Source organism: Marmota flaviventris, chromosome 3, assembly GCF_047511675.1.
Source record: "Marmota flaviventris isolate mMarFla1 chromosome 3, mMarFla1.hap1, whole genome shotgun sequence".
NCBI lineage: Eukaryota > Metazoa > Chordata > Mammalia > Rodentia > Sciuridae > Marmota > Marmota flaviventris.
The window spans coordinates 23,950,346-23,965,352 of NC_092500.1; the positions used below are offsets into that span (position 1 = coordinate 23,950,346).

At 32.8% G+C, this 15,007-nt stretch overlaps 1 protein-coding gene across 1 annotated transcript in view; it reads right to left on the bottom strand.

Annotated features, from left to right (window-relative positions):
* The window catches only part of Cfap54 (cilia and flagella associated protein 54), a 308,923-nt gene that overhangs the window by 128,626 nt on the left and 165,290 nt on the right, over positions 1–15,007 (bottom strand). Inside the window, exon 49 of the mRNA XM_027928857.2 lies at positions 7,629–7,845. Coding sequence (XP_027784658.2) covers positions 7,629–7,845 — 217 coding nt within the window. The remainder of the gene's footprint in view (positions 1–7,628; positions 7,846–15,007) is intronic.

Below are 15,007 nucleotides of genomic sequence, written 5' to 3' on the forward strand. Positions count from 1 at the left end.
ATAAAAAAAATACTTAGGGGTAAATGAGAATAGCAATACAACATATTAAAATCTCTGGGACATTATGAAGGCAGTACTAAGAGGAAAGTTCATTGCATGTAGTTCTTTCCTTAAAAGAAGAAAAAGTCAACAAATAAATGACCTAACATTACATCTCAAAGCCCTAGAGAAAGAAGAACAAATCAATGCTAACAGCAATAGAAGACAAGAAATAATTAAAATCAGAGCTGAAATTAATGAAATTGAAACAACAACAACAACAAAAAACAGTCAAAGAACTTATGAAACAAAAAGTTGGTTCTTTGAAAATAAATAAAATTGATAAATAACCAAGCTAATGAAGAGGGAGAGAAAATTCATATTACTAAATTTGGTGATGAAAAAGAAAAAATATCACAATGGATACTACTGAAATACAGATAATAATCAGAAACTATTTTGAAAATTTATACTTTAATAAAATAAAAAATCTTAAAGACATCAACAAATTTCTAGATACATATGTCCTACCCAAATTAAATCAGGAAGACATAGAAAAATTAAACATATAATTTTCAAGCAATGAAACAGAAGACACCATCAAAAGGCTACCAACAGAGAAAAGCGTAGGACCAAACAGAATCTCAGCTGAGTTCTACCAGACATTCAAACAACTACTAACACCAATCCTCCCAATTAGTCCATGAAATAAAAAAGGAGGGAACTCTGCTAAATTCAATGAAGCTAGTATCACCCAGATACCAAAACTAGACAAAGATATATAAAAGAAAGAAAACTTCAGATCAATATCCCTAATGAATATATATATATATATATATATATATATATATATATATATATATTCATAGTAAAAATACTGTCAAAAACATACAAAAAACATATTAAAAAGATAGTGCACCATGATCAAATGGGGTCCATCCTAGGAATGCAAGATTGTTTCAACATACAGAAATCAATAAATATAATTCATCACATCAATAAAGACAAGAATTGCATGATTACGTCAACAGATGCACAAAAAAGCATTTGACAAAATACAGCATCCATTCATGTTCAAAACTAGAAAAACTAGGGATAGTAAAAATGTACCTCAACATTGTAAAAGCTATATATGCTAAACCCAAGACCAACATCATTTTAAATGAAGAAAACTTGAAAGCATTCCCTCTAAAAACTACAAGAAGACAGGGTGCCCTGTTTCACCACTTCTATTCGAAATAGTCCTTGAAAGTCTAGTCAGAGCAATTACACAGAAGAAAGAAATTAAAGGGATACAAATAGGGAAAGAAGAACTCAAACTCTCCCTATTTGCAATGATATGATTCTATATTTAGAAGACCTAAAAAAATTCAACCAGAATTTCTAGAACTAATAAATAAATTCAGCTAAGTAGCATGATATAAAATTAATACCATAAATTAATGGAATTCCTATACATTAGTTATGAATTAGCTGAAAGAGATATTATGAAAACTTTCCCATTCACAATACCCTCAAAAAATAAAATAAAATACTTGGGAATCAATATAACAAAAAAGGTAAAAGACCTTTAAAATTAAAACTACAGAACACTAAAGAAAGTAATTAAAGAAGATCTTAGTGCTGGGAGCCATTAGCCAAGTAGGTATGACAATTTCCTTGCCAGCGTACCCCATGTTGCAGTGACATTGAATGTAGGTGACCTTGTTCAAGGACCAAGGCGGATTAGGGCGTTCCTGGTTTAGGTTCCAGGTTTAAGGTTTAAGATTATTCCTGCTGGGAATAGGGCGTATCCTGCTGCCTGAGTTCCCCTTGAGTTCTCACGGGATTTAGACAGTATATTTTGGAGATAGAAGCCCAGTGGAGGGGGATTTGGGCAGAGAACGTGGATTTCCCGAGAAGTGTTTGTAGATGGCTGGTGTGAGTTCGGGAATAAAGAGTTGCTGTTTGAATCTACAAGCTGTGTGGTGGCTCGTGATTGTGTGCCCAGCCAGACTGCGGCATCTTAGAAGATGGAAAGATCTCCTATGTTATCAGATAGAATTAATATTTTCAAAATAGCCATACTACCAAAAGCATTATACAGGTTTAATGCAATTCCTATTAAAATTCCCATGATGTGCTTCATAGAAATAGAAAAAGCAGGGTTTGGGTTGTAACTCAGTGGTAGAGTGCTTGCCTAGCATGTGTGAGGCACTGGGTTCAATCCTCAGCACCACATAAAAATAAATAAAAATATTGTGTCCATCTACAACTAAAAATATTAAAAAAGAAATAGAAAGAGCAATCATGAAATTCATTTGGAAAAATAAGAGGCCCAGAATAGTCAAAGAAATCCTTAGTGAAAAAATTGAAGCAGGAGGCATCACAATAATAGACCTTAAATTATACTACAGAGCTATAGTAACAAAAATGGCATGGTATTGACACTAAAACAGACAAGAAAAGCAATGATGCAGAATAGAAGACACAGAAACAAACGCACATAAATACAGTTATCTCACACTAGACGAAAGCGCCATAAACATATATTGGAGAAAAGATAGACTCTTCAACAAATGGTGCTGGGAAAACTGGAAATCCATATGTAGCAAAATGAAATTAAAACCTTATCTCTCACCCTGCAGAAAACTCAACTCAAAGTGGATCAAAGACCTAGGCATTAGACCAGAGATCCTGAACCTACTAGAAGAAAAGAGATCCAACTCTCCATCATGTCAGCTTAGGAACCAAATTCCTCAACAAGACTCCTAAAGCACAAGAGGTAAAATCAAGAATCAATAAATGAATTCTAGAAATCTAAAAAACTTCTTCACAGCAAAGGAAACAATCAATTTGCAATAGCTAAGCTATGGGAGCAACTTAGGTGCCCTTCAACAATTGAATGGATAAAGAAAATGTGGTATATATACACAATGGAATATTACTCAGCCATAAAGAAGAATGAAATTATTGCATTTGCTGGTAAATGGATGGATTTAAATAAAAAATAAAATAAACAAAAAAGTACATTATAACAGCAAGGCCTAAGAAGAGGGGGAGAAGATACCTGGAATTGATACAATATATTATATATAATGTCCAGTTTCCAACAAAATGTATAAAACAAAAAAGGTAAGGAACAGGAAAATATGATCCATTACACCAATAAAAGCAAGCAACTGAACCTTTTTGACAGAGCAACCAGATATTGGATTTAGTAGACTGAGACTTCAATGTAGCTTAAAAATAGTTTAAAGAACTAGAAGAAACCATGGAAGGCATGATGATAATGTTGCATCCAATAAAAACATCAATAAGGAGAAATTTTTAAAAACCTAATTGGAAATGACAGAGTTAAAATGTATTGAAAAACTAAATTGAAATTAAAATTGAATTGAAATTGAAAAATTAAAAGGGGTTCAATAGTAAATTTGGCTGACAAAAGAGACAATTAGTAAATTTGATCAATAAAAGAAAAAGAATGAAGAAAAATGAACACAATGAAATATGAAATGCGGGACATTATTAATACATCAAATATGCATAATGTAAGTACTAAGAGAGAAGAGGAAGAAAGGAAGGGGGGATATTTAAAGAAATAATAGCTAAAAATGCATCAAGTTTATTTAAAAAAAATTAACTTATATATCCAGGATGCTAAACAAACTTCAAGAAGGATAAACACAAAAAGAGCCTCAAATAGACCATCCTAGTAAACATTCTCAAAGCCAAAGAAAAGAACAAAATCTTACAGAAGTAAAATATGCAAATGTCTTGTCAGTTTTGAACAAACTCCAATAAGAATAATTGTTAACTTCTCATTAGAAATAATGAAATCCAAAAGACAGTGGAATAATATATTCATTCAAAGTACCCCAAAATCTCTCAAATAAGAACCCATACCCAGAAAAGTTATCTTTCAAAAATGAAGGCAAAACGAATTCCTCAAGTAAAAATAAACTGAGAGAATGTTTGCTAACACACCACCTTAGACAAAAGACAAAATGTAGTTTTTCAGGGTAATAGCAAGAAAACATAGATGATAATTCAAATCCATGTGAAAAAACAAAGGACACTAATAATGGTAATTACATTATGAAAAACAGCCTAAGTATATATTTCTTCTTCTCTATACTGAATTAACTCATTTTTATAAAATGACATGTACATAATGTATCGTTGAATATATGTGATATATTTACCAATAATAGCACAGAACAAGTGGATGGGAGCAAAGCTGGACTGGACTAAGGAAATATTCCAGCTGGTAACCTGAACCCAGAGGAGCAAATGAAGAGGACCAGAAATGATAATAAGGGTTAATGTGACAAAAATTATAAGCATATAATGGCTCTGCTATCTTCTTCCGCTTCCTTAAAAGTCATAAAATTATATAAAGTGCTAATTGTAAAAATATATTGTTAATTCTGAAAACACAGACTGAAAGTGAATAAATGATAAAAGATATGCCATGCAAGTGGTAACCAAAGGAGAACGGAAGTGGCAATGCTTATATTAGACAAAACATACTTTAAATAAAAAATTCCCACAAGAGACAAGGTCATTATAAAATAATAAAGTGTCAATACATCAAGAGGATACAACAATTTTAAAACATATGCACCTAACTTTGAAGTACTTAAATACATAAAGCAGATTTTATTGGAATTAAAGGGAGAAATAGAAGCAATACAATAAATAAGGAGACCTCAATATCCAACTTCCAAAAATGTTCAGATCATCCAGGTAGAAAATCAATAAGAAAACAATATACTTAAATGACATCATAAACCAAATGGGTCTAACAGACAAATATAGAACATTGTATTCAACAGTTAACAGAATACATGTTCTTTTTAAGTGCACAAAAACATTCACCATGATAAAGAATACATAAGGTCACAAAACAAGTCTTAAGAAATTTAAGAGGACTGAAAGTATATCAACTACCTTTTCCAATCACAACAGTATGAAATTAGAAATAAATAACAGGAGAAGACATGGAAAATTACAAACATGTAGAAACTAAAGAACATTCCTGAACAACCAATGAGTCAAATAAGAAACCAAAAGGAAAATTGAAAATATCTTGAAACAAATAGGAATGTAAATACAACATAACAAAACATATAGAATGCAGCAAAAGCAGTTTATAAGAGGAAGGTTTGTAGTAATAAAAACCTATGTTAAGAAAAACAAAAGAACATAAAGACAACTAATGTTATACTTTAAGAAAGTAGAAAAAGAAGAACAAACTAACCTGAAGGTTAGTGGAAGAAAGGGAATACTTTACAGAGATAAGAGCAGACATAAATAAAATAGGGACTAGAAGAACATAGAACAATAAAACTAAGAGACCATTTTATAAAAAGATAAAATCAATAGGTCTTTAGTTAGACTAAGAAAAGAAGACTCAAACTTACAAATGAAAAAGGAATACATTATAATCAATACCCTGGAAATACAAAGAATTATAAGAAATTATTATGAGCAACTATATGTCAACAAATTGATAACACAGAATAAAATAGATGAGTTCCTAGAAATATGAAGCTTACCAAAGCTAAATCATTAAGAAATAGGAAATCTGAATAAATTAATAATGAGTAAGGACATTAAATCAGTAATAATAATTTTTTAAAAAACTCATGGAAGAAAAGTTTAGGGACTGATGTTTTACTGGTGAATTTTACCAAACATTGAAAAAAAGAGTTAATGCAAATCCTTCTCAAAGTCTTCCAAAGATGAAAGAGGAGGGAACACTTCCAAACTCATCATACAAGACAAGAATTACCCTGATAGCAAAGCCGACAAGGATACTACCTGACAAGAAAACTACAGGCTAACATAATATCCCTGATGCAAATATTCTCAGCAAAAAACTAGCAGACCAAATTCAAAAGCACATTAAAATGGTCATTTACCATGACCAAGTGGGATTTATGCCTTTCATTCAAGGATGGTTTGACATACATACATCAATAAATGTGATACACTACATTAATGAAAGATAAAAACCATATGAGCATTTCAACTGATGCAGAGAAAGCACTTGATTAAATTCAACAACTTTCATGATAAAAACTCTCAACAAACTAGGTATAGAAGAAATGTCTCTCAACATGATAAAGACTGTATGTGTCAAGCCCACAGCTAACATCATACTCAATGGTGAAAGTGGAAGATTTCTAAGATACAGGCAAAACAAGGATGCCCACTTTACTACTTCTACTCAACACAGTACTGGAAGTCACAGCCAGTAAAATCACATAAGAAAAAGAAGAAGAAAAAAAAAAAGACACCCACCAACACCCAGTTGAAAAGGAACAAGTAAATGTAAAATGTAGAAGACATGATCTTATACAGAAAACCCTAAAGATACACACATACACACACAAAAAAAAAAACCTGATAGAACTAACACATGAATTCAGTAAAGTTGCAGAATTCAAAAGATCAATACACAAAATCAATCACATGTCTATATGCTAACAGCTTTCTGAAAAAAATCAATACCATTTTCAATAGCTTCAAAAATAAAATAAAATACTTAGGAATAAAATTAAATAAGGAAATTAAAGATTTGTACACTAAAAACTATAAAATATTAATGAAAGAAATTGAAGAAGACACAAATGGAAAGATACTACATATTCACAGATTGGAGGAACTAATATTGTTAAGATGTCCATATTACCCTAAGTGATCTGAAGATTCAATGTAATCTTATCACAATTGCAATGACATTATTCACAGAAAAAAAGAACTTTAAAATTTATATGGAACCACAAAATACCCCAAATAGTCAAAGCAATCATGAGCAAAAAGAAAAAAAACTTTTTTTACTTTTGAGGTCTATAAAAAGAATTAAATCACAAGTAGGATTTATTCCAAGAATGCAAGCTTGGTTAAACATACAAGATCAATTAATGTAACATACCATATCAATAAAATAAAAAAAACAAGTAAATAATCATCTCAGCAGATATAGATAAATCACTTAATAAAATATGATGCTCTTATGATAAAATCATTCAACAAAATAAGAGTAAAAGAAAAGTTCCTCAGCCAAATAAAGAATATCTATTTTAAAAATCCATAGTTATCATAATACTGAATGGTAGAAAAGATCCATTTTTAAAATGGCCCCTAATACAATTGAAAAATGACCCATAAATCCTATTCATGGATATCTATCACGAATAAATATACACTGTGTCCTATGGATATGCAGCAATGCAGCACTGTTCCTAGAAACAAAATGCAAGAGCATCAATAGGGCAATGATTGAATAAATCATGTGACATTCACAGACAAGAATACTACCCATTCACTACAGTGGACCAAAGCCAAAGCAATTGTCTCTGAGAGGCTTCAATGGAGGATTTTCTCCATGTGGAATGCAAGATGCAGAAAACCGTATATAAAATATTCTATAAATAAATGATAAAATCTGTTATGTACATGCTTTTCTTATAAAAGTATTGATAAATATGAATGGAAATAACATATGCACATACCTAGAAATATGTACATTATATGAGCTTAGGGTAAAATATGAAAGAATATATTCTAGATTATTCATATGGATTAGTCGGGGTGGAGTAGGGTGTTTGTTGGGGAAAGGGAGAAAAAGGGAAATAACAATAAATAAAACAAATGATTACCTTTCAAGTTAGAGAGAGTTGGTTTGTTCCTCTCAAAGCTACCATGGTTAGCTCCATGGTAGAAAGCTTTCAGTGAATTTTCTGGTACAGAATTTATTGTTGCAGCCATACTTATGAAAAAGTGTGCCTTAACCATATAAAATTTATTTAGAAGATGCTGTTGGCCAGTCATAACCAGAACTACAGGTGAGCCTCTATTTATTAATTCGTCAAGTGCCTAAAAATGGAAAAAGTAGGCAGGAGTAAATCAGTAAAATTCTAAAAGTTATTATTAGTTTCATTCCCCAATTGCATTCTCCATTTTGTGCTAGAGGAAAGAATATAGGAAAAGATAGGAGATTCCATAAATGGCAGTTATTATGGTTAAGATTTTCAGTATTTGAAACATTTGTATTATTATTACTGGTGCATGATAATTATATGTAATAGCTGGATTGTGTCATATTCATACATGTACGTAATATAATTTGATCAGTTTCATTCCACAGTACTTCCCCCTGCTCTCATCTCCCTAACAGTTTCTCTTAAATTTTCATGAGATCCCCTTTTTCTCTTTTGCTTCCACATATTAGAGAAAACATATAATCCTTTACTTTCTGAGTCTGGCTTATTTTATATAACATGATGCTCTCAATTCCATCTATTTTCCTATAAATGACATAATTTTGCTCTTCTGTAGGCTGAATAAATTTCCATCATGTACACATGTCACATTTTCTTTAACCATTCATCTGTTGATAGGCACCCCGGCTGGTTCCATAACTTGGCTATTGTTAATTGCACTCATCAGTATGCAGGTATCTCTGTAGTATGCTGACGTCAATTCTTTTGTATAAATACTGAGGAATGATATAGGTGGGTCATACGGTAGTTTCATTCTTCGTTTTTTTCAGAAACCTCCATATTGATTTCCATAATGGTTGTACCAATTTTAATTCCCATAAAGAGTATATAAAAGTTCCTTTTCCCCTGTATCCTCACCAGCATTTATTGTTATTAGCATTCTTGATAACTACCATTTTAACTGGAATGAAATGAAATCTCATGTAGTTTTGATTTGTACTTTCTCAATGGCTAAACATTTTCTTCATTAAACTGAAAGCTGTTTGTACTACTTCTTTTGAGAAATGTCTGCTTAGTTCATTTGACCATTTATTGATTGAATTATTTGGGAGTTTTTGTTTGTTTATTTGTTTTGTGTTATTTTGGTTTTTAGTGTTGAGTTTTTTAAGTTCTTCCTATATTCTGAATATTAATCCTCTGTCAGAAGAGTAGCTGGCAAATATTTTTTCCCATTCTGCAGGCTCCCTCTTCATGCAATGGTCTCCTTCACTGTGCAGCTTTTTAACTTGATTCCATCCCATTTATATATTCTTGTTATTATTTCCTGAGCTTTAAGAGTCCTATTGAATTTTTTCCTGCACATTTATGTGGAGTGTTTCCCTGGGCTTTTCTTCTAGCAGTTGAAAAGTTTCCAGTTTGATTTCTAGATCTTTCTGTTCACTTTTGTGAAGGATGAGAGACAGAAATCCAGTTTCAGTCTTTCACATATGGATATCCAGTTTTTCCAGCACTAACTGTTAAAAAAGCTATCTTTTGTCCAATCTGTGTTTTTGGTATCTTTGTCAAGGATCAGATCACTGTACCTGAGAGTATTTGTCTCTGTGTCTCTGTTCTGTTCCATAGGTCCACACGTTTGTTTTTATGCCAGTACCATGCTGTCTTTGTTTCTATGACTCTGGAGTGTAATTTGAAATCAGATATTGCAAAGGCTCCTGCATTGCTCTTATTGCTCAGATTTGTTTTGGTTATTCTGTCTTTTGTTTATCCACATGAATTTTAGGACTGCTTCTAGTTCTGTGAAGAATTTTATTAGTATATTCAGTGCATTGAATTTTCAGGTCACTTTGGTAATACAGGCATATTAATTCTGCCTATCCATGAACATGGGAGGTCTTTCCATCTTCTAGTGTCTTCTATTTCCCTTTTCTACAATTTCACTATAGAGATCTTTTACCTCTTAGGTTAGATTTATTGTAAGTATTTTATCTTAGTATTTTTGAGCTATTGTTAAATAAAATTGTTTTTCTGATTTCTTTTTTTATTTTTTTCTGATTTCTTTCTCAGTGGATTTATTAAAGGTATTGATTTTGTATGCTGACTTTTATATAATGCTACTTTGCTGAATTTGTTTATCAGTTCTATAAGTCTTACAGCAGAGTTTTTAGAATCTTCTAAATATAAAATCCTATCATTTGAAAACAGTGGTAATTTGATTTCTTTCTTTCCTATTTGTATTCCTTTTATTTCCTTCCCTTATTTAATTTCTCTGACTAAAATTTCAAGTGCTATGTTAAATAGGAGTAGTGAGAATGGACATCTTATCTGGTTCCTGATTGGAGAGGAAATTCTTTCAGTATTTTGTCATTCAGTATGATATCGGCTTTGTGTTTGTTGTATATAGTTTTTGTGATGTTGAGGTAAGTCTTTTTGTCCTCAGGTTTTTCAAGGTTATCATCATGAATGGGTGCTGAATTTTGCCAAAGGCCTTTTCTGCATCTATTGAAATGGTCATGTGATTTTTATTCTTGATTCAATTTATGTGGTATATTACAATTATTGATTTGTGCATGTTGAGCCATCCTTGCATCCCTGGAGAAAAACCAACTTGATAATGGTGTATAATATGTAATATGTTGCTGAATTTGGTTTATTAAGGATTTCTACATCTTCATCAAGGATAGTGGTCTGTAGTACCACCCCCCTTCCCTTGATATATCTATACCTGGTTTAGGTATCGGGATGATACTGGCTCCAAAGAATGAGTTAGAAATATTCTCTATATTTCATGGAACATTTTGAGAAGTATTGGCATTCGTTCTTTAAAAGTCTGGTAGTTGTGAATCCATCTAATTCTGATGGCTTTTCTTTGGTTTAAAGTTTTTTAATTACTGCTTTAATCTCATTGCTTGCTATTGGTCTATCTTGGTTTTCTATATCGTCTTGGTTCAATTTTGGTAGGTCATAGGTGTTTAGAAAGGTATACATTTTTTGAGATTTTTCCAATATTGGAATATAAGTTTTCAAAATAGTGAGCCATTGGATATGTGGTGTCTGTTGTGATCTCCTTTTGTCTCTAAGTTTATTAACTTGACTCTTCTCTCTCTTTTGATTAGTTTGGCTAAGGTTTTATTGATCTTGTTTATCCATTCAAAAAACTGTTTCGCTGACAGTTTGCAGAATTTTAAATTCTCTATTTCATTAATTTTGGCTCTAATCTTTATGGCTTCTTTACTTCTACTTGTTTTGGGATTAGTTTGTTCTTGTTTTCCCAAGACTTTAAGATGCATCATTAGGGTATCTATTTGGGATCTTTCTGAGTTTTTAATGAAGGCACTCACATCTTAGAACCACCTCACTGCATCACAGATATTCCCATATATTGTATTTCTATTCTAATTTGATCCTAAGAATTTTTTAAACTTTTCCTCTATTTCTCCTATGAATCCTAATTCTCATTTGCTTATCTACGCTTCTAATGAGATTTATTCTTTCGTAATGAAATCACTCTTCATTCAAAAGTGTATTGTTCAATCTCCATGGATTTATATAATTTTTCTTGCTGTTGATTTCTAATTTCATTCCACTTAGATCTGATAAGATGTAAGAAATTATATCAATTTTTTTGTATTTTCTAAGAATTGTTTTGTAGCTTAAAAAAATAAAAAGATCTATTTTGGATAAGGTTCCATGAGCAGCTGAAAAGAAAGTGTATTCAGCTTCTGTTAGATGAAATATTCTGTAGACATCTATTAAGTTCATAATAAGTTGTAACTCTATAGATGTACTATCTTTGCTGATTTTATATCTGGATGACCTATCAATTATATGTTGCCTAAAAGAAACACATGCCATAGGCAAAGACATCTGCAGGCGGCAAGTGAGAGAGATGTACTGAAATCACCCAATATTGTTTTATTGGGACCAAACTGAGTCTTTAAGTCAAATAATATTTATTTTCTGTAATTAAGTGCACCAACATTTGGGGCAAAAACATTTATTATCATTATATTTTCCCATTGGATTGTTCCCTTTACTAGTAAGCAATAACCTTCTTTGTGGCTAATTCGGGCTTGAAGTCTTTTTTGTTGTTGTTGTTGGATGTAAAAGTAACTATTCCTATTTGCTTCTGAGTTCCATTTCCATGGAATATCATTTTCCACTCTTTTACTTGCCGCCTGCAGATGTCTTTGCCTATGACATGTTTCTTAGGCAACATATAGTTGAGTCTTCTTTTTTAATCCAATATGCCCACCTATGTCTTTTAATTATAGAATTGAGACAATTTACATTTGTCATAATTATAGAGAGGTGTTTATTACTTCTTGCCATTTTTATTTATTCTTAATAAATAATCAACCCAAATTTTCATTTGCTTATCTATTCTTCTAATGAGATTTATTCTTTTGTAAGCACTCTGTTATTCCCCACCAATTTCTGACCTGTGTCTCATATGGCTAGCCCTGACATATAATAGGAGTGAACTTAATCCTTGGAGTGAGAGAAAGGATACCTCATCAAAGTAGATAAACTGCACAAAAGTCATCATCCATGCACAAAGACCACTCTGTTTTAGTGTAAGTAAATTAAAGACTCTTGGACAGAAATGAATGAATAGACAAGCAGTCTCCCTTCCCAGCTTAGAATCCATGGTCAATCATACTCCTCCTTGTATATACCGTTAACCCTCCCCCCTCTCCCTCACACACAACACACCTGCCTGGTAATCATAGGCATAACCCTGAAATCAAATTTTAAGTCATCTTAGGGTCTGCGATTGAAGAAGACCTGAGTAGATCACACAAACTCACAAGTGGCCCTACTTTAAGTACTCACCCCAAACCTCAGTGCTGCCTAGTAATCACTCTAAATTTTGCCAGTCTACTCATTGTCCTTATCTCCCATACAATCATTTCAATGCCCTTCTGTCCTCCAAATTCTAATCCTTTCTTCCTTCTCCTTCTCCCAGCTAATGATCTTTGCCTTCTCCATTAAAATGAGAAAATTGAAGCAGAGTAGAGCATCCAAACCCCATTGCTCCACCTATTTCACCTACCTAAGAATCTACTCGTCAGAGTTCCACTTTCCTTCCCTCTGCCTGAAGCTTTTGCTCCCACTTAGACAGTCAGTCCTGACCCAGTGACCCTCTCAATCATTCTCTCCTATATTGCTCATTCTCTCCTATATCGCTCATTCACTCCTGCATCACAAATGTTTCCCACACAGACATTCCTATCAGCACATAGCCATGCTATTATCTCCTTCACCAAAAAACCAAAACCCTTTATAACCTACTTTCCTTTTCAAGTTACTCCCCTAATTCCCTGCTACTCTTCATGGAACCCCTCTTAAGAATTGTCAATATTATACATGACTGGTGTAACTCCACATCATGCACAACCACAAGAACGGGAAGTTACACTCCATGTGTGTATAGCATGTCAAAAGACATTATACTGTCATGTATGACTAAAATGAACAAATAAATTTTTTTTAAAAAGGAATTGTCAATATTCTAATTTCTATCATTTAATTTGCTTTTAAACTCACTCCATCTCTACATTCAAACCCTTTGATCAAGATTGCCAATGCCATATGAATGGCTAAATCCAATGTTCAATTCTAGTCCTCATATATATGCTATTTCTAATCTAACCGTTATTTTATGTGCACATTAAACTGTCATATCATCATCTGTAAGTTGCATTCTAATTTCAAAGATGTTAAATGTGAAAAAAAAATCACATTTAAGACTGAGTGATTTATGACACTTAATTTTATACTATTGATCATCTCCCTCCTTCTCAAGTGCTTTTTTCTCTTGCATTTTGGGCTACCACACTCCCTTTACTTCCCTCATATCCTACTAGCCACTACTTTTCATTCTTCTTTGGTGGTTCCTTCTCTTATCCTGTACCTCTTAATACTGTAATCTCTCAGAACTCAGTCCTCACTCTCCCCTTAGATGATCTTAATCAGGCACTTGGTTTTATTTCATCTAAAGGCTGATGAAATCATGAGCTTTTTACTCTAGGTCCAATCTCCCTTCTGGAATCAAAATTCACAATATAAACAACTAACAACTCCTCCACTTAGATGTCTAAGACATATCTCAAACTCCGTATGTCTAAAACTATATTCCTACTCTCCTCTCCTAACCAATCCCTACACACAAGCTTCACAAGGACTGAGGATGTGTCTATTTTGATGACTGGTGAGTTTAAACTATTTTCAGAATCAGAACAGTACCTGCCACACAGTGGGATCAACAGATAAACCAAACTGTCCACACCTCTGCTCAAAGCCCTTCCAGTGGCTTTCCATTTTTCTTATATAAGACTAAGTTACAATGTCCCTATAAGGCCCTTCTTAATTTTACCTCTCTGACTTTATGTCATATAGCTCCCCACCACAGCTGTAGACACTAGGCTCAAGGTATCTCTCACCAAGATAGACAGGGCCTTTGCACTTGCTATTCCCTCTTTCTAGATTGTTCTTTCTCTGGATTGCATATGCCTTACCCCTTTACCTGCTTTGGGAATGATAACCCCATTTAAAATTAAAATATTCACTCTACCCCATGCTCCCAACCCCTTTCACCTACTTCTGGGTTTATTTTTCCCAAGCAAGGTTCTCCTACTTGTAAAATATGTACTTTACTTGTTTATAATGTTTACTTATATGTTATGTTTATTCTTATTCCTGTGTGTTACTATAAGCTCCAGGAGGACTGAGGTTTGTCTGGAGTGCTGATTGACACATTTGATTGACATCATTAATCTGTGCCTTGCATACAACAGGCTCTTCATAGATATTTTTGGAGTTAATATAAAAGGAGCTACCTATTCTAGAAAAGAGGGAAACTATTTGCCTTATGTAAGTATAGTAATTAATATTGCTTGGGAAAGTTTGAAACAACAGTGGCAGTGGGAATGTTTGTTGTTATTGTTTATTCTCTTTTCTGAATCTTTTCAAAAGAGTTTAAATCAATGCATTCAGAAAAGCAGCACATGGAACAGCCACTGGGCCTGACTTTCTGCCAAGCTGTTGCATTAGGAAAATGGTTGACCCTTTCTTTCTAAAGGAGAAATTTCAGATGGACTAGGGGTGAGGAGAGAGGACATTCTCTTCTCTTTTCCTATCATAGCAAGCAGTGATTTAATGAGCCTTGACAATTACACACAAACACTTGAGGATCAAAGGAAGATTAATTAGTAATGCTATTTAACACTCCTTTCTCTCCCTCTATGCAGAAAATACAAAGTGTAATCTGAAGAGTCTTAAGTGGGCCAACAGTACTGTTTTAATTAATTAGCTAT